General features: G+C 48.3%; 1 protein-coding gene across 2 annotated transcripts in view; it reads right to left on the bottom strand.

Moving 5' to 3' along the window:
* Positions 1 to 20,690, bottom strand: part of LMF1 (lipase maturation factor 1) — a 247,098-nt gene that overhangs the window by 159,257 nt on the left and 67,151 nt on the right. For both annotated transcript variants that reach the window (XM_062588096.1, XM_062588095.1), the window contains exon 4: positions 2,548 to 2,613. In XM_062588096.1, coding sequence (XP_062444080.1) covers positions 2,548 to 2,613 — 66 coding nt within the window. The remainder of the gene's footprint in view (positions 1 to 2,547; positions 2,614 to 20,690) is intronic.

The following is a 20,690-nucleotide window of genomic DNA, read 5'->3' as shown; positions in this document are numbered from 1 at the left end:
GGTATCTTCAGCTTCACCCTTTTCTTCCTCCCATTGGGTAGTCTGATTTGGACGGGCTTGTTCCACATTGCATTTCTGTAAGCAGCTTTCTCACCATCACACTCTTCTCCCACCGAGTGAGCATGAGTAAAGCCCAAAAGGGAGCAATTAAGGCAATTTTTAGAATGGGCCTGTACCAAGAGAGGTATCAGGGAAGACGCCAGGTAGAGCGAGCCATGCAAAAAGCTGACTGCAGCGCGACGAAGGCACAGGCAGAGCCCAGAGCTCTGCACTGATTTCCCCCCCCCCCCAACTCTACCGGCCTCATGCAATTGTATCTTTGCAAGTCGGTGACGGTCAGTCTATGGCTACAGCTCCCCTGGAAAGCTGCCTGCAAGCGCTAACTAAACAGAAACTTCACCGGGGCTGGAGCCGGATTCTCTGCGCTTGAGAAGTTTAACAGCTCCCAGCGTACGCGGGCTTCCTTTCCCAGCCCCGATCGCAGGCAAAGGCTGTGCTCCCCCGCAGCGAGGCCTGGCTACAGGCTGAGCCGTTACCAAAAGCTTGTCCACCCCACGGGAACAGGGCGCGCAGAAAACCCGCAGCAGCAGGTGAACTGCAGCCCTTTGTCTGCTGCCGCGAGCAGCCAAAGTTTGGCCTCTTTCATTTTCCTTTTATTGCAGCTTCTTTTGTGTGGATTAAAATAATTGATATTGATAATGTGATCTGCCCCGTGCCCCTGTTCCCAATTACTTTCACAGGCTGGGAATCCTGCGTTATGGATATGACAGGAATGGTCTTAATTAGCCTTCTGGGCTACAAAACTGATTCTGGTTTTGATTTCAAATATTTGGGATTACGCAGGCTGACTGTTGTGGGCTGGGGTCAGCAGCGGAGCCGGCCAGGGAATTCGGGGGAGCTCAGCTTGAGCTGGCTTTTCTTTGACTACTGCCAGGTGCCTCGCAGCGTGCGGAGCAGAGGGGCACTCTGGCTGCCGGGCAAAGATGAAGCAGAGACAATCTACCCTGGTTGCCTTTGTGCTCGGGATTAACAGCAGCAGCGTTCAAGGGTCCTTGCATCTCATGCTGGACTCAGATTGCAGCAGGACCCCCAGAGTCCGCTGAGAGCTCAGTGAGGAGCTCATGGGTCTTCCCTGCAGTCAAGGGGCAAAAACTAGCAGAAGTAAATAACAACAACAAACCAGCATTAAAATCAAAATGGGAGACGCTGCTTTCCAGCCCTGCAAAATTCGGTTTTAAAAAGTGGAACTGCTTAACTAGGTCATAGGAGTGAGAGATAAAGGCTTCTGCGCCTGGGAAACTGATATAATTTTTCCTATTTTGGAAAGAGAAATCCTAATCCTATAACAGGATTTGTAATGTGGTCCCTGGCACTCACGTGGAATTCTCTTTATGCTATGGTGGAAAGAAAAAGATACTGTAACAACTTCCCCACTTTTTCCCTTTAGCGTCCCTACCCCCAGTAAAAAGTAATTCATAGGCAACACCTTGGAACACGTTCTGAAGGTCAGGGAAGTCAGGCGCTGTCAGATTTAATTGGAAGGGGGAAATGGCTTCCAGACATGATGAAGGTCCACTGAGAACTTCACCCCAAATGTACATGTCCAGGGATCGACAGCTCAGGCTCCCCACCTGAACAGGGCTGGTCGGTTCAGGCACAAGGACGTACGCAGCCCTCAGCAACACCAGACAAACACACCGAAAACTGCCCAGCGAAGCACAACTACAGCTCTGCAGCCTTGCGCTAACGGATGCAGAGTGCTCCCCGGCTCCTCAGATGGAAATGCATTACAGATCAGAGGCATTACAATTTAGCGCGCCGTTTCCAGTGGCTCTGATGTTAATCTGCAGAAAGGAATACCACTCGCAGTTTTGTTTACTTCATTCTGGAACCAGAGCTACTTGCTCAGCTGAGTGCCACTGTACATAGTGGTTTTTTTAAACACTACTCATATCAAATTCAAATGCCAAAATATAGGTAAAAGAACACAGAAGGGAGGCCGAGCTCCCTCTCTCTGTAATCCAAGAAGAGACGACACTCAGAGCCAGCACACAAACCACAGTTTATAATCAGAATGTAACGTAATCACTGAAACAGATGTCAGGAAGAGAAAATCGTATAATTCTGAACTGCCGATTAGCGTGCAGCATCTTGAATAGCACCGAGATGCTCTCTATCTGCTCACGTGTCTATGCTTTGGAAGAGTAAGTAGAAAGCAGTTTGCTTGCTGCTATGGACCAGTCCTCTCTGGTCCCACCTTGCACCATTTGGACAAAGGGAGCTCTTGGTGGAGCTCAGGTTTAATCCTGATTCAATCTGTCATCGAGAGAGGAAAAGGGCAGAAATTTGTCTCAAAAGACTTGGGTTGGGAAAAATAGCATCACTGAATTGGCACGTGGACATTGATGGAGATGCCAGAGACAGATGGCAACGATAAACAAAGAGCAACATGGAGAACTGGCTGGTGGTGGAGAAAAGTTTAGAGAAAATTTTTCAAGCAGAGTGAAGTAGTCAAGAGAAACTGGCGCTGATGTGTGGATCACTTACCTCGTAGTGATAGTCCATGCAAGTTAGCTCTCTCCAGCAGCTATCTCCTCGAATTTTAATCAACCCCTGAAAAATAAAAATAAATACAGTCACAAATACTTCATTTCCTTTACCTTAAACATCAAGGTACACCTCAAGATGTCAAATACTCTAGTTAAACTACAAGAACGTATCCAGTAACAGCAGAGAACCACAAAGGCTGGAACACTTCACTCAAAAGCACCACTTTTGAATCCCTTGCACATCTGCACCTGAGGTCCATCCATCGTCCTTTGGAGACTCTAACAAACCAGAGTGCTCCAACAGGACCCTGCAAAACATGTTCCTCCACAGCTTGTTTATTGACAGTAATTTGACATCAGATCCTGGTAGAACATGACATGTCATCTAAAGGCTGGCAGAAGACACTGCGATGAGGGATGTCTGCACAGCAAGAGGGAAGGGGTGCAGCTTGTCAGGGAAATGCATGTCTCCATTATTTGAGTGCAACCTGATGAACTAATCCCGCATTTGCAGAGCAGAAAGAGCTCAGGACCTGATGAGTCCATAAAGGGGCTTGAGCAGGTGTCGCCTGCAGTTTTGGCACTCATTCTGTGAAAGATGCTGCTATGGCTATGAGATGCCCAATGAGCTGACTCAGCACCTTTCACATGAATCGTGTGAACCAGCCTCCAGCCCTAACTTTAGGAAAAGGCAGGAGAGCAAACACCAGCTTGCAAAGTTCATTAGCCTAATGCCCAGTGCCTAATGCAGACCGTAGCTCTGCAAGGGCTTCAGACCCCTGCCCTCATGGGGCCACAGAGCCTTTGCGCCCATCTCCTGTGGTGTAGGCAAGACGGAGGCAGGAGCAGAGCACCACAACCGCAACAAGGGTCTGAAACCAGGCTTTGCAACATGAGCAGTTTTCTACACTGAAGAGTTACCTCCAAACCTAAAAGCAGCTGCACGTGAAATTTCAAAACCCAGACCCAAAACTCTCCTACTTGCAGAGCCGCCTCTGCATCTCAGAAAAAGGTTGATGCTGCTGCAGCTGAGGAAGACAAACCACGCAGCCTTCCCAGCTCAGCCCAAGCACTGAGCTGGATACAGAGATGCAATCAAAGTAATTAGAGAAACAAAAGAGGAGAAGGGGAAGGAAGCTGACAGATTTAAACACAGATGAATACACTAATGACAGGTCTGCTCTACCTTAGGTTAGAGGTTGGCAATGAAATAAGCAGGTATCAGAGGTTGCTCTGCATTGATATTTCAAGGCAACAAGAGGGTAAAATTTCCAAATCAGTGAGTCCATTCCAGGGCTGGCAGCAATATTGGGATTAAATTTCTTTGCCTCAGTGATGAAGACTAAAAAGGAATCAGTCGTCCACAGCAGGAAAGACACCTGGCCAGAGATGAGTCTGTTAGCAGGAAGCCGTGCAATCAAGCCGTGCCAGCCCCAAGGTATGCAGGTTCAGCGTGACGCCTTTGATGTATGGCTAAAGGTCTCTGATTAGGATCACAATATCCCAAATTGAGGAAAGCTTCACTAGTCAAAAGGTTGAGACTAGCTCTATCATCTGCATACAATTAGGGGATATTTGCCTACCTTCTGACACTGCCCCTAATTATAATGTTTCTGCTCTCTTTAGTAGAAAAAAGATATGGAGTTTCCTTAAGGATCCATTGCTGCCTGCACTGGGAGCATCCTGAAGCCTTTCACATTTGCAGTAGGAGATGATTTCCAGAAGAGACCCGAGATCTTTCAGTGCCTAAATCTGGGAACTCAAGGGAGATCACAGCACTAGGACGTATCTTACCCTATCAGTTTTATCCACATTGCCTAAAACTCTTCACTTACAGCATTATTTAGCAGGTTTGGGGGGTTCAAGGAAATTATGGATTCCAGGGAGTTAAAGACCTTCAGCAAATGTTCAGAGCTCATCAATAAATATCCACAAAAAAAACCTTCTTCTAGTGAGAGGTAAACTGCAAAGGAGAGGAGAGAGCAGAGCTCTAGGAACTCGTGACTAATATGTAGGTGGTCAATTTTGAATGATTACTCACCATTTCTCCTAATGCAAGATGCAAGGGCAACCTGATGAAAGCATCAAGTAGCTGGTTTAGAAACAAACAAAAGGATGCACTTTTCCACAGAGCAAATAATTTACTTTGGGGAAGCCAAAAGTACAAATGGGTTCAAAGGAATTAAATTCTCAGAGGACATGCTTGAGGGTAACTTCTGAACACTGCCTCTCCCTTGGAAAGTCCCGAATCCCTTGACTGCCAGGAGCTGAGAGGATCTGCCACGAGAAGATCATTTTATGTTTTATAGTCTTTCCTAAACATCTGCTAATGGCTGCTACTTGAGATGAGATAATAAGTTAACTGGACCTTGGGCCTAACCCAGTACAGACTTACACAAACAAAGATCCACAAAAATGGTTATGAGCTTATTTAGCACATAACTTAACGAGAAATAGGCACCAATATACCTTTGTGGATCTAAGCCTTACACCAGATGATGTTTAGACATGTATGTCTTTGTGAATATGGGTGACCTCACTAGCCTTCAGTAGGGCTATTTACAGCCTTAAATTATATCTGTTATCAGGCACCTTGCTAAGTTAAAGCAGATTTTGCCCATCTGCTGTTCCAAATCATTTTTCCTCTTTTTTCCACTCATATGAAAACAAAATATTTTTCATTCCAATGTTAGCTGAAGAGGACAGTAAACAGAAACTATTAAACATTTTCAAAATCAGTAAGTCCAGCCAATTTACATCTGTAATTTTTAGCCAAGAATGAACCTGAAGAACCTAGTACACTAAAGGCAGTAAAAGCCCAGCATATTCACAGGGCATCTCCTATGGCAAGATGAGAGACCCACCATCTGCAAGGTCACTCTTAGGAATACAGTTTTGTGACCAACCAAGAAAACACTATATAGTACAATCTCTTAGTATAAAATATCAACAGCAGGAAAACCCACAACTCACAGACAAAAACAGTGGCAAATACTATCGATGCAAGAGAGCAAATGAATGTTACAGTGATCATTGAGAAAGAACTAGAAGATACAGCAACGAATAATAATTAATTATTTTGCAGAAGTGCTTAATAAAGAGGTATCAATAATGCAAAGACTTCTGCCCAGCACCTGCCTTGGTTCTGCACAACATGGGAAAAAGGGAACAGTAAAAATCGACACTGCCCATGTTCGGCCCTTCTGGCCTCCAGATCCATAAATCTTTTGGAAAGTTACACAAAGTCTGAGCTCTTCTATGTGAGAAGCCACCCAGCAGCCTCAGGAAGGCAGGTCCACCTTCAGACCTCCTGCACACTTACCATACAGATAAACACTGAAGCCTCACTTAACAGTAACAGAGAGCAAGTAATTAGTAAAAAAAAAAAAAAAAAAAAAAAAAAAAAAAATTAAGTAAAACCAGAATATTTCTCCAGTCACCCTTGAATCTCAATTTTGATAGGTGAACAAATGCCTCTTTCTACCCCAGTTCCAGTGGGAACGGCCGGGGGCGACGCCAGGTGCATCCACGATGGCCTCACGCCAGAAATTCAAATCTAGAAACACCCTGGCACAGGGCTGCATCTCAGGGTCATCCCAAAAAAATGAAAGGGAAAACTTCACTGCCACCAAACCCAAGCAGAATCGGTCCAAAGGGGACAGATGAAGCATGAGGGCTGCAAAGAGGTGTCCCATTAAAGGCAGTGGGATGGGAAAACAGCAGGCGCTGGCATAGCCGGCCCGGATGAAGGTGACCACTGCAATTCACTCTTATAAAACAGACCCGCCACCTTTTCCGTACACTGCTGCCGGAGGGGCCAGGAGCGGTGGGGAGAAAGGGATGAGCCAGGTTCCTTGTCATCTTCCCCCCCCTAAAATCACCCATGTTTCGCTCTGCCCCTGGATCCTTCTCTACGATTACAGGCTCCGTTGATAGCATCTCGCGGGATGCGCCACAGCTGACAGCCCTGTCACTGGCAGAACGGACGTCAAGAACGGCTCCGTGCAAGAATGCTGCAATATTAAAAAAGGACAACTATCTTGATGACCTTCCCTCCTACCTTGTCCAAGCTGTTATCAAGCTCTCTTATTCAGGAAGGGTAATTAAAACAAGAACATGACAAGAACACACCATATGAACCATCAGAAGCTCTCCTGCAATGAGTCATTAAGTGAGTTAATCACATTTTGTTTACTATAAAGCTTTCAAATAGAAAAGTCACTTAAAGCTCTTAAAATCAAATCTGTTTTTCAGTATAGAAAACTCCCACTCTCATAATTAAGGGGAGTTTCATGTCTTCTTTGCACTGCCGGTGCTTCATGGTCCCCTTCCACACCCACACTGCCATGCGAGTTCTCCAGTTTTTAGATTAAGTCGGGCCAGGAAATGCACAAAACGCTTGAAAATTTGATGTGCTTTATAGTTTCATCTCCTCTGAGAAGGGCTGTGAAACGAAAACGAGTGCCGTGCAGACAGGCCCCGCAACGTGGCCTCCATGGCCCCTGCGGCCCTGCACCTCAAGTCATGCAAAGGTGAGCGCTAGACGCTTCTCCTACGCACTCGCGCAGCTTCTCTGAGACCATCCCCGGGCGCGGGCAGCCGGCGCAGGCTGGCCCTTGGCAGCCTGCAGTTGTGCCATGCAGTCTCCAACCCGTCTCAGGTAACAACCTGCACAACACATCTGTCCTATCCCTTGGGCTGCTACCCCAGCCCAGTAAATACATGCAAAAAAAAAAAAAAAAAAAGAAAGAAAGAAAAAAAAAAAGAAACAGAAATGGAGGCCTTTTGCAAAGGGAATGTAATGGGTTTTTGCCTTCCAATTCAAATAGCTCAACTTGTATCAACTAAGGATGCAAATCAAATTACACGGGAACTGGTTTTATGACGACTGACGCATTCAAAAGGGGACGTTAGTTTTGCATCCTCCGTGGTAGAAGGGATGTTGCAGTAGAGTTGCACCCCACTTGAGCCTATGGGGTGGGCAGGACCTAGCCACCGAAGGACTGCAGGAGCCACGACTGGCAGAGCCTCTGCAAGCACCCCCGGATCCAAGTCTCCTCTTAAACAGAGGAAGAATTCAGAGGACAAGTTGTATATTTCTTTCTATGCATATAAACTGACAAATTATTATATAAGCATGTGACACTAAACGAGACAATGCCTATAGGGACTGGGTTTCGTTTCTCTCTCTCTCTCTCTCTCTCTCTCTCTCTCTCTCTACACCAAGTGATGTAGTGAGACTAAACCATGAACCCTGGGGGCTGCAGCCAATTTTATCATACTATTGCCCAGGGGCTATCAAAGAGCAGCGTTAGGAAACTCCAGCCTAGTGGAGGCAGGTCGTTTAAGGTACCTGAGGTAGCCTCTTCCGTCTGAAGCGCGCGTGGCAGACACCACTCCAGCACAGCGTGAGAGCCTGCAACATTCCTCCGCTTTCACGGACTCTCGCCTGTCCCAGAACTGGCCAAACTGAACGGCGGCAGCAACGAGGCTGAGCCTCTTTCTGAGGGGCTCTTCTGCTTTGCAACAACGCATCAAAATGCCACAAGCTGTCACCTAGAGCCAGCGGTCAGATGCAAAGCACGTTGCGTTAATATACCAAGACGTGTTAATATACCTGCCATGTATTTTCTCCATCTGTGGAAGTCACTCCTCCACTGTCTTCTCCAGAGGTGGCAGAGTTTCCCTTCTGGGGCGGTAGCAGACCTTCACTCAAAGAGACACAATCCTCCCCAGTACTGGGCAGCACGCTACCCTGAGAAGACCATCTCCTCTTGGCCACACTTTTTTTTTTCCTTAGCAAACACATAGCAGACAAATCAGAGGAAAGAGGCAGATCTTGCAGCTTCAGAACGGAGAGACCAGCCAGTGTGAGAACCCAGCACTAGCAAATGCAGAGAAAACCTCCACTTGGCCCTTCCGGCTGCGCCTTTCGGCTTGGGACCACCAGAAGGTGCAGCAGAGCATCTCCTTGCTATGTGACTGGTTGCAAGCAAGAAGCCAGCTGGCGTTTGCCATCATGGGTGCATGGCCACAGCAAAGGCACTGCTAAGCACATCACAAGGATGGATGTGGCGGCAGTGAGGAAGGGCTAGCTATGAATGTATGGCCTCACGTAGCAGCTGCAGACTGTGTGCAAGGTATATTAGAGAGAACCACATGAATTTCAGACATTGGTGGCTGAAAATGCCTGAATGCAGATGTGTTTATGCCCTATATATTAACACACAGATTAATTGTTCCAACTGGCAGCATCCAAGGAAGTATGAGGAGAAAAGTGGATTGAGAGGAGGACTTGGGTCCTACTGTGCATAGGAATAGGAGGACAGACGGGGGAAGGGAAGAAACGTTGATCTTTACATCTGCTGGAATTTCACATTCACTGGATTTCTCTCAGTCTGCTAACAATTCTCAATCCATTTTCAAGATTTCTCTGTGTATATTGAGCTGGCCTAGACTCCACAGCTGCAGCAGATTATGCTGCCATAGCACAGATCAAAGCACAGGGAAAAATCCCCATCCCCTGCTCTCATACAAGCAGAGGCTGAGTGCATCTCTGGTGTATCCAGATCATCCTCTTTAAGGATGTGAAGAGGACGTGCAAGGGACCAGAAGGAGAAGCAGCCGTGGGACATGTCCATAGGACAGCAACATTAGACTGAATCAGAACTGGAAGGCCCTTCTCTCATTTGGACATAGGTTGCAAACATCTTGCAAGGAGTATTTTGGGGGCAAATACTAAATCAGAGTTCCAGAGATGAACAATATAGACAAGGGGAAAATAAGGAGAGGAATGAAATCATTCAAATGATCATAAGCAGCACTTTGGAGAGCAGGGCTCACCACCCTGAAATGACATTTCTAACTGCTCCTTCCCCACAGTGCGTTTCAGTTGGATCTTACACCTCCTGCAGCTTCCTCACGGTAGCTTTGCTCGAGTAAAAGAAAAGGAGAAAAAGGCAATGCCCCATCTCAGGCTCTAACGCAGCAAAACATTTACTTCTAAGCATATGATTGAAATCAAGTTCCAGAGGCATCAACTAGACGTAGGTGGGGTAGATTTAAGAACAAGCCTGATGCTTTGCCGCACTGAGGCTGTGTTGGAGGCAATGCCTGAATATTGGAAAGACCACACTATAAATGTTTTAACAAAGGATTTTTCCATTACTTTGGGGGAGTGGGAGGAGGAAGGAAAGAGGAAGAAAAGGATCTGTCTGATACCTTTGAAGTTCAAGAACAGATAAAGGTATTTAGAGAGGTCAGTAGCCTCAAATCCTTCTTGCCTCCATATATCCCGTTAACCTAAAAGTAATCTCAAACCATACATGTTTATTTAAAGTTAGGATAAACCTTTATGATGCAACAGTGCTAGTTCTTGTAAGTCTATCCACAGCCTTGGGGCACTGAGGGTTTTGGCTAATGGAGCTGTTGAAATTCAGGGCTGGTGCAACTGCTCCCTTGCAGGGAGCAGCTGCCTGGCACCGAGCGTGCGGCTCCTGGCTGGAGCTTGGGGCAGCAGCTCTCGTGCCGCCAGCGCAGCAGTCGCTGGTTGAATCTCTCTTTCTCTTGTAAGCTTCTAGTCTTTTTAAAGAATAGGTCTGAAACTCAGGAAGCAAATATGAAAAATAATTTCAGAGCTTGCTTCACCTTTTCCAGAGTTTGAGACATTCACCCTAAACCTTGTCCCCTTCCGCCCCTCCCAATTTCTCCCGGCAGTGTTCTTGCATCTTTAGGTGCCCTGCATTTTTACACGTGACATCAGAACAGATCAATTAGCTCTGTGCTAATTAATGCTCCAAAAGGTGCAAATATATCCCAAATCCAGCCACTGTTAACTCTTGAAAAACCACCGCTGCAACGTGTGGCAGGTTCCTGCTGGCCCTTGTTCACTGCAGAGTGAGTTCAGGCACTGGGTGATAAAAAATGACAAGCAAATGTTTACTCACTGTCATTCACTTTGAGCACTGGACTGCTCCTAGACACACTAAACCATCCCAATTTTTATGGCCCTTTTGAAACACCTAGAAGATGTGAATACAGTAAAACACCCCAGGAAGAAGGCAAAAGCCTCTGCTACCCCATTTTCAGCTCCTTGTCAACTCAACCATCTTGCTGGCTTTTTATTAAACTTGCACAGAGAGGCTGCACACACAGCGGGGGCTACGTGCCAGCTGGTAACGTCGTTATTCATGGTTATCTACAACATACTGACTGCATTTCCCAAGTCTGAAATAAAGAAAACCTAAAGATTCAAGGCGATTTGAAACAGCACCTGACTCTGTACTACATACTTTTTTTTTTAAGCTATTTGCACCGTGATAGCATCTATGAATTGATATCATGAAACAGGAATCTGTTATGGTAGGTGCTGCACAAACACAGAATAAAACATTGAGCTCTATGGGTACTTTTTAAAAGCAGGGAAAACCATTTTCTACTAGTTTCAGCTTTACTCTGTCAATTCAAATCATTTTTGTTATAAGAATTCAATTGGCACATATTTTTAAATTATTCCAACTTGGCAGAATATAAGAAAGGCTTCTAATATTGTCCAGGGTTGATGCCATTCTTTGGAAAAGCTATGCCAGAAAAAGATATGCTATAGAAAGTTCCATGCACTATTTTGTTCCTCATTATCTAAATTCCAAAATTATTATTTTTTTTAATGTTGGCAAGTTTCTCCCCAGTTTTGAGCAAGTAGAACATTAGTTAACAACCTGAATTTCTGCATTATTTTAAAATACAGCAAAGACAGGAGACTAGCAGGCAGAAAGTATTTTAGAAATATTTTCCAATTTTTCCCTTTTTCTGCTCGGCTCTAATCATCGGACAAAGCTAAAGAGCACGTGTGCATGGCTGGCAGGAGGCTTTTCAAGTTGACTTCTTTTCCCAGTGCACGCTCACAGCCACGCTCACACCCCGAGGAGAAACCACGCAACCCGCCGGCCCTGTTTGTACATCAGGGCTGGGTGAAGGGACTTTCAAGGCGTTGCGTATCGCGAGGGAAAGGTATTCAGAAATACAAATTAAATATAAGCTAAAGGGAAGGCAACAGGTGGCTACGTGAACTAGCAATTGCCCTTTCCCCTCCGCGGCCTTGCTTTGAATCCAGCTCCGAGCAGAATTATTAAATTCCTACCGCTCACGTGGTGCCTGCACAGAAACAGCGGTTTGATCCCGTCAGCTGAGCTCACGGCAGCCAGATCGTACGAATCAGCTCTCTCGAGCAACAGGCAAGCTTGGCCCGGAGAGGGGGAAAGTCGACATCTCCGTCACGCTGATTTACAGCCGACTCCGTCTCCGGGCCGTTCTGCCCTCTCAGAAGCCTCCGAGCGCTGCTGCCCGCAGGGAGCCATCGCACGCTCACCCTGGACTGAATTAGCAGCCAGAGTGAATTGCGGGCTCGGTACCTTCTCGCCGGCATCGCTTGCTCCCCCGGGCACGGCTGAGCTGGCCCTCCCCAGCGAGGAGGGAGCGGCGGCCCCTGCTCCGAGCAGCAGCCTCCGGGCACCCAGGCTCTCTCAGTCAAGGTGCATTAAATTCACTAGCATTTTTCACAGGGAAAGAAAAATTATACATTTAGGGTTTTTTTTTCTTTCCCTTAAATGATTATTACTAAGTGCTTGGTTTTCACCACCAGAATCACTATTCCATCCCTCACCCCATGCACCGCTCTACACACCAGTCCTGATCTGCACCCACGTGTTCAAAATCGTGCATAAACAGCATTTCCAAAGCACCCGATTTGCTCTCTGGATGCACTGCAAGTGACGTCTGGAAAGTACTGGAGTGCCTTCATTGCTGTACTTTCATTTTATTTCTCAGCTACAGTACATGGAACAAGATCCTATTTTAGCTCAAACACCATCACTTGATTTGATAGCTGAACTACAGCCTTAAAAGATGACCCCAGGCAGCAGCTTGAGTGGATGCACAGGCATCGCCATAGTGATCTACGCTGTGATCTGAAGAAAAAATCGTGCCCAGGAAATTCTGGGCAAAATCCATGCTGAAAAAAACTCATCCTCTTGTCTGCCTGCTGCAGGACTTGGTACCACTAGCAAGTCAGCTAACAAGTTCTTAAGCATACTTCATTTATAGAAGTAACTACATGAGCCAAAAACTAGCTATTTTTGACTGAAATTCTCTTTCAAATCAAGCAGATCGTTCCACAGACATTTGAAAAGTTTGCCAACTGATGGCGAGGGGGTTTTGGGGGTGGAAATCAAGTCAACCCTTTGCTCCCAATGAATCAATTCCAGTTCTGCTTGATTAAGTAACCTCACATGCCCCCTTCCTTTCTCCACCCTCGAAGGAGTACCCAACAGCAGGGATTTTGGAGGAAATTAAGCCAGAGAGAGGGAAGTTACCAACAGCTTTCAATTTCTACATTTCACGAGTTTGATTAAATCATGGCAAAAATCCCAAACCCATGGCCACCGCACACGGTGGCACGTGAAACCTAACACGGGCGTGCAAGGCAGAACGAGGCAGGGACACTGGGGAGCTGCCGGCTCGGTCTGCCGGAGGCAACATCTCTGCTTGATATTCCTGTACTGAAACCTGAATTTGCACGGCAGCGTGCTGGGCAGCACATGCACAAAGAGGATGAACGTACGAAGAGAACCCGACCCTTGCTTTCCTACGGGATTTTCTTTTCTCGGATGCTCCCCAGGTCTGCGGGCGCCCACGTACCGCAACACTTTCCATATCTACATCCATCTTACAAACCAGCTTCCTTTCTCCCACCTCTTTCAAGGCAGGCCGGTGCCCGCCACATCCTCATGGCATGTTCTGCTGGTGGAGTGTCCTCACTCTCATGAAAAGGGGTGACAATCTACAGACCAAAGAACGATTCCTTCTTCCTTCCTCACTTCTGGGGCACAACAGAAAAAAATAAACTTCCACTTGAAGCAGAAGCGGGAACTTGCAGTAAGTGTGGAGGAGCAGTCCTTGCCAAGGACCTCGCCGTTCAGCAGTGTGCGCCGCAGAGGCGCCCCGGCAGCTGCACCCAGCCCTGCTTCCCCAGGAGACTGAGCCCAGGCGCAACTATTAGTTTAAGAACAAAACACTGGTGCGTCGCCCTAGAAAAACCATTAAGCTTTTTCGCACTTGAAATCAAAACATCTCAAAAGAAGATAAACTTCCCTTATTTACTTGATGCCAGGAGAAATGATTCATAGACCCAAAGATGATCTATCATCTGTCACTGCGACGCAAGGGTGACGAGCGTGCAGGCGTGGAAACCTGTTCTGCACTCCTCTGAATCACCCGGCTTCACCACTGTCGCTCCGCCAGAGAAGAAAAGTGGCTGAACTTTGACACACGAAATCCTTCCTTTTTATTGTACGCAGATTACTCTACCCAACTGTACCCCTTTCAGGCTGATGTACTTTGGTGATTCAAAATGAAAAAAAGCCTAAATAATTAAAATGTCATTCAAGCTCTAAGCCAATATGAGTCACTGTTACAAAAAATATCTCAAAAATTCTTTCAAGAGTGGGGGATAATTATATTCCTCCCTATCTATTGATTTTTCTCTACAATGCAGATGTCAGATTTTCCACGGTTTTTCTTTCTCTCTCTCTCTCTCTCTTTTTTTTTTTTTTTTTCCGGAGTGAGTGTCAAAGAGGAACAAAGCTCTCTTTGAGACTTTTTCAGCCCAAAATTAATTCTGAAAAAAAATGGTACAGACAGGCCAATAGCATGGCAAGCTGAGAAAAAGCCTGGTGACTCAAACCATGTCTGCAAAAATTCTATTGATACCAGCTCTGGGGAGCAGGGTGGGGTACGGGGACCAGAGTTATAAATTTAGAGTCCATCTAAAGACCTTTTTTGTGTGTCTTAATACTACAAAGCATGGCCAAAAAAAAAAGAGAAAAACTCAGAAGGGAAACCCTGAATTCTGGATTTGTAATTTATCTTGTGATATTAAACACTCCCTGAAAACCAAAAATGCTCTCTTACTCGTTGGCAACTCAACAGATTGACCAACCCGTGCAGCCTTTTAACGTCCTGTCCCTGTGACTGTTTTACCTCTCAAAAAAATTGCTTTCAACATCTTTTAAAAACCAAACGCATACAAATATATTTTAAAAACAAAACAGCTGTAATTGAGATGCTTTAGCTAACGCAATGTAATTAGCGTCCAAATTAATGCCTATAGGAGAGAAAGTAGCTTTACAAAGTTTCCGTAAGAAACGGACTCAAGGAGACTCGCTTTGCTGTTTGCAGACACAACGAGAGCTGCTCTGTAACGTGGATTTGCACACTCCTTATCCCTGTGTGGTTTGCAACACCAGCACAGCAGTCTCCCGCTCGGGCAGCACGGCTGGAGAGTGGAAACAGCCAGAAACCACCTCAGCAGACCGAACCACGGTACAACCCCTCGGAGAAGCAACGGCAGCGCCCGAGCAAAGCCGAGCTCCCCGCGTTGTCACCGTGCAGCCGCCTGGCCACGGCGCGGAAGGCGAGCACGTTTTCAGAGCAAACAGTACGCTTCTTCCTGAACCGTATATTCTTCAATTGGTTTTAGACTGTCTTTGGATCGTACTTCAGCTCACTTGATAACCTGAGCTGGGAACTGTCCACGGCCCCCATTAGCTCTGCAGCACCAAGAGAGAAGGTCTCCTGCTACCCAGGACGGCCAACGAGCCAACCAGCCACGCTACAACTAAAGCAAGCTGGACCCCAGTGCTTAAAGCACTGGGAGATCTGGAGGAGCTGACGTACGACTCCTTTAAACTGCAACAGAACCACGAAAAGACAACATATCCCGCGCACAAGCAAGCTGACTGCCTGCGGAGCGCGGCCCGGAGCGCACGGGTATCAGAGACTTGGTCTGGGCCCGAACAGTGCGGACACGGAGCACGGAGCCTCCCGGCTCCCGCACTCGCTGGTCCGTGGCCCGAGCTCTACGGCACAAGCGCAAGAAAAACAGGTATTTTGTCCTTTTCTTTTAGAAGCATCGCTCAGTAAAGATGTAAGGCAGGCTTTTGGGAAACTTTTTAGTACGACTCTGACAGCAGCAGACTACAGGCTACAGCTGTGCCTGATGTTCACACAAACCTCTCATTAAATTAGCAGCTGATAATTCAAACCTCTTCTGCTCCTTCCAGCCAGAGACAGAATTAATGGGCTAGAACACCACTTCCTTAGCCAGCAAACGACAAATCTATGCTCATCAGATGACACTGCTCTTTAAATACCTTTGCTTTGTAATGTGAACATTTGCACTACCAATCCAAAGCCCGCAACGAGCCTTACTCAGGTTCAAGCCTGTGCCAACATGATGGGATCTTCCCAACTCCTAAATTCTGTCTCAACATAGCAGGTTAAAGAATCAGGCTTCAGAATCCCTCTAAGGTTATTTGAGGTGCACATTAATGCTGAACGCTTCTTGAACGCCTGCTTTACAAATAGGCTGGCTCCTGCTCTGCCAACCCCGGCTCTACCACCGCGCCAGGCTTGCAGGGAAGCAAGACGGCTAAGGGATACAGAGGACTTTAAAGCCTCTCTTGCAGCAACGCTTTGCCCATGCTTGGATAGCATCAACACAAGTTATTGCAAGACTGATTTTGAAAACAGTGGTCCTGGATGATAATTCAATTCCTGCCTGCTGTCACAGCCCATAATGGATCCGAGTCAACATCAGCAAGCAAAGAAATATCCACCAAATATGACAGAAAAGCACCAAAAAATCCCAGTAAAATTCAGAGGGACTGAAAAGCACATTTCTGAAAGAGAAGTCACTGCTGTTGATTTTTGGTTTGTTGTATTTGTTGTTGTTTTTTCCCTCTGCTACCAGAAAGACCCTTTGAAAAACAGCCATGACTGCATCAGCATTTGATTGACTTTGAAGACTTGCTGTAAGGAGTGGGTGAAAGGGATTTTGAAAAGTACTTGGCATTAACGGCTCCATGCCTTTTTAAGCCACTGAAGGAACAACAAGTCTTCCTGCCAAGGGCTATTACTAGACAAATGGAGAGAGATCAGAGGCACAAAGGAGGTTGCTAAGGAGTCAAGTGTGGGATCCCTGCAGAGAGGAGGAGGGCTGCAGCTGGGACAGCAAAGGTCAGAACATTGCAGACATCATTTTCCAAAAATTCCCATGAAGCCCCGGCGCTCGAGTCAGGAGTCTGGCCCTTCGGAGCTCTCCTATGAATAATGAGAAAGCCATAAAAGAAAGCGCCCTTTCTTCCCTCCTACCCACGCTAATGTAATAAAACAAATTAGAATAATTATTCTCAATTTCAGAGCCATAATGCCCAGGATCAGGGCACGCTTGTCACCAAAATGACAACTACATCCGTTTGATTCTTCTTCTTCTTCCCCCCCCTTTTTATATTTACAAAGATCTCCCAAATTCCAACTTTTATTTCATTACATCTAATGTAATTTTACTGCAGGCATCCAGATTCTGTTTGCTTCAAAGTCTTCATTATTTTTGCCAGAAAGTTCATCTCCCTTATTAGCTAATCACATCCCCACCCTTTCCAGTAACCTTTAAAATACCACCCACGTTATGACACTTTTAACAGAATCCAAGGAAAAACAAAACAAAAAAGTGAGGATTTTAGCATAAACCACTAGCTTCTAAAATAATTCACTGCAGTTAATTAAAAGAAGCATTTTTTATATTTGTAAATATATATATATAGTGATAGGCACATAACATGGAAATAATTAGTCCTCTTTCCGTGAAAACACCTATCACTGGGTGAGGGACAGGCAACACCTTTCATTAGAAAATAATTACGAGAATTTAGTGGAAAAATTTACTGCTAATTATTATAGCAATATAATCTCTTTATAAATTATAAATCTCTTTGCACTATTTCCTTCCCAGCGACTATCCCCTTTCTTTCTGTCAAATTCACAAGAGAAAACCTATCAGTTGTGTGTGCTTGAAGGAGCAGATTATTGGGTTTGCAGTCGGCATTACACTCAGCGAAATTCAGAGAGGAGTGGAAAAAAAAAAAAAAAGTAGCAGCTTTGTTTACTATCAAGATCGCCTGGTTGAATAACACGGACGGGGCGACAGGCCCCGCAGAGCCGCTCCGCGGTCTTCCGGCGGAAGGACTTCCGAATCACAAACCACAACCTCAGGGAACCCAAAAGCCTCCTCTTTAATTCTTTTTTAATTTTATTTATTTTATTTATTCTTTAAGTCCTGCACGTGCACGCGAGGCATTTTCCGGCGCAGCCTCCCGGGACCAGCGCTAAGCGAACCGCGTGGAGAAGAACCCGCGGAAACTGGGGGACGCGCCGAGGGCGGAGGCCTGGGGCCACGGCCAGGGCTCAGCGCGGGCCGCCCTGAGCCTCAGTGGCCGCCCTGGGCCCGCCGGTGGCCGCCCTGGGCCCGCCGGTGGCCGCCCTGGGGCCCCGTGGCCGCCCTGGGCCCGCCGGTGGCCGCCCTGGGCCCGCCGGTGGCCGCCCTGGGGCCCCGTGGCCGCCCTGGGCCCGCCGGTGGCCGCCCTGGGGCCGCCGGTGGCCGCCCTGGGGCCCCGTGGCCGCCCTGGGCCCGCCGGTGGCCGCCCTGGGGCCCCGTGGCCGCCCTGGGCCCGCCGGTGGCCGCCCTGGGGCCCGCCGGTGGCCGCCCTGGGCCCGCCGGTGGCCGCCCTGGGGCCCGCCGGTGGCCGCCCTGGGGCCCGCCGGTGGCCGCCCTGGGGCCCTGTGGCCGCCCTGGGGCCCGCCGGTGGCCGCCGAGCTGCCGTCCGTCGCACGCGGCCGCCGCAGGAGGCTCCGAGCTGGAACACCTGCGCGAGGGGCCGAGAGATTGGCAGCCTTAAACTCGAATTTCCTTGCTTTGGGCGCTTTTAAATTAAAGTGGTAATGTGCTTTAAATCCTGTTTCCCTGCTTTTTCACTACACTCCGCAATCCTTTCCTCCAGAAACTAATCAAGATGTCTCAGACTCACTCACGCTCCCTGCTCCAGCCACCTCCGCCGTAACGTATTCCACATGGCCGCGGCCCTCCGCGCGCCCCAGCCCCACCCCGGCTCCCTTCGCGCTGCGGGTTTCCCGCGGCGCCGCTAACCGACCCCCACGCAAGACAACCCCGGGGGAACGACCCGCTCCCCGCCGGCAAGGCCGAACGCGGCGGCGACGCCGGCCCCGGGCACGCGCTGAGACCCCCGCGTGACGACGGCACGTGGAGAAGGACCCAGCGAGGAGGCGCGAAGAAAAGGAGGAAAAAAAAAAAAAAGAGGAAAAAAAATGAAGGGAGAGGAAAAGGAGCTATGTACGACAAGCAGAGCCAAGCCTCGGGAGCAGCAGCGAGGGAATTGCCGCCGTGCCGCCTGCAGTCGAAAGCGTGGGCCCCCGCGAGCCGCGGGCCGGGCCGGGCCGAGCCCCCGCAGCGACGCGGCCGCGGCACCGCGCCGGGAGCGCCACAGCCACCGCGACCAGGCGCAGGGAAACCCGAGGGTGCCCGGCGCCCACCGCTGCTGCGCTCTACGCCCCGAGGCCGCTTCCAGGGCCTCGGCGGCACTTACTTCGCCTACGGTTCTTCCCCAAACCTACTTAAAATCATATTCACTTACTTCTATCCTTCTACATCTGTTTTTACGGTTATTAAGTTTTATCAATGCAACCACACTCGCATACGCAGGTCCTGACGAAAACCAAATTCCTGCATTTCCGAACAAGCGCTCTTGCTACATTTCTGAACGCTCACCTCACGCAGGAGCAGAACCCGTATTTCATGGCTTACCTGTCCAGGCACTAGCGGCCTTCGGGATGCAGTAAGCCACCCTGAAGCCGCAGCTCACCAGCCTGCGGCTGCCCTCCAGCCTCCCCAGCACGCAGCGGTACACACTCGACAAAGTCAGCATCTACTGTCAAGTTTCTTGTGAAGAAAGGAAAAGGAGTAACATTTGCTGAATAACGTTTTAGCTACGAATTACTGTTTTGGTGCTGAGAAAGGGGAGCTCAAGCGCAACACTACTGTCCCACACCAAACCGAACAGAACCTCGTCCACCTAAGAGCTGAAGCCCCCGGCCCCGGTTAGTGCTGCATCGTCGGCGGAACCAGCAGTTCCCCAACAGAGCACGAGCCTCAGCACACGAGCGTGACTTGGCCTTAAGAAGCCTCAAGGTGCAGACGGAGAGACGCCGCTGCACCGAGCCAGCGCAGCTCGGCTGCTCCTCCGGCACCTCCCGTCGCCGCAGACCGGGTGGTTGTGGAAATCTGCCGTGGGGCTAAAGGGCTGCCAGGCCCCCGCGCTGGCCGCGCAGAGCATCTGCCACGGCTCCAGAAATCGGAGCGACTGAGAGCTCTGAGCAAAACGATGAAAACTTCCAGCCACAGAGCACTCCTGAGGCAAATCGGCAGCATAAATGTCTGTTTGTATCACTTATTTCCTAACAAGCTGCTCGCCTGCACAAAGGGACCGCTCTTCCGTTGCCTCTGCGCGTTCCTAAAACATCCGTCTTTACATCCTGCACTAATGGATTATTAGGAACATCAAACGTATAGATTGAATCATGTAATTACGCCTTTCAAAAAGTCAGCAATATTTGAGATCAGCCCAGCACTTGCTGCCAATCAAACAGCAGAAGCAAAGGATGAACGTATTCCTCGCTTTCTGGAATCACGGCAAAGGAAGTATATTATTTCTCTTACGCAGCATCTTTCCTCAGAAAGTCCAACCCGCTCCCAAGGCAGGCATGCACAATAGAGCAAGATCTGGCCACAAATACTTTTTCAAGGACTTTTGCAGAAAGGCCTCGCATATAATTCACTAATTCAAAATTTATTTGCTACCCCCAGGGGAAAGAACTACAACTGAACTTCCAGGGCCCACGTGCCAGAGAGATCAATCCTTGCAGGCCGTTCCGGGCCTGGCACGCATTCAGCAATACGCGGGACAGCATTCGCAGCACAGCTCTCCAGCTCCTTTGAGCAAGGGCAGCCTAAGCCCCAGCGCTCTCCCAGGGATGAGGGACCGGAGCCGCTCACGGCTCGTTGCGAGCCGCCCTCCGCCCGCACGCGTCGCGTGATGGGACGTGCAGACCATGAAGCCTTAGGCGGCCCGTTTCAGACCCCGTCCGCTCCCGAGGTGGAGAATTCAAACACATCCTCTTTCTTCTCCCTCAAACATGGCACTGTTCCGAGACGCAAATAACTTGCATGACTGG

Source organism: Rhea pennata, chromosome 15 (assembly GCF_028389875.1).
Source record: "Rhea pennata isolate bPtePen1 chromosome 15, bPtePen1.pri, whole genome shotgun sequence".
Taxonomy (NCBI): Eukaryota; Metazoa; Chordata; class Aves; order Rheiformes; family Rheidae; genus Rhea; species Rhea pennata.
Note: the sequence above shows the minus strand (reverse complement) of the source record. Positions and strands in the feature narration are given on the sequence as shown.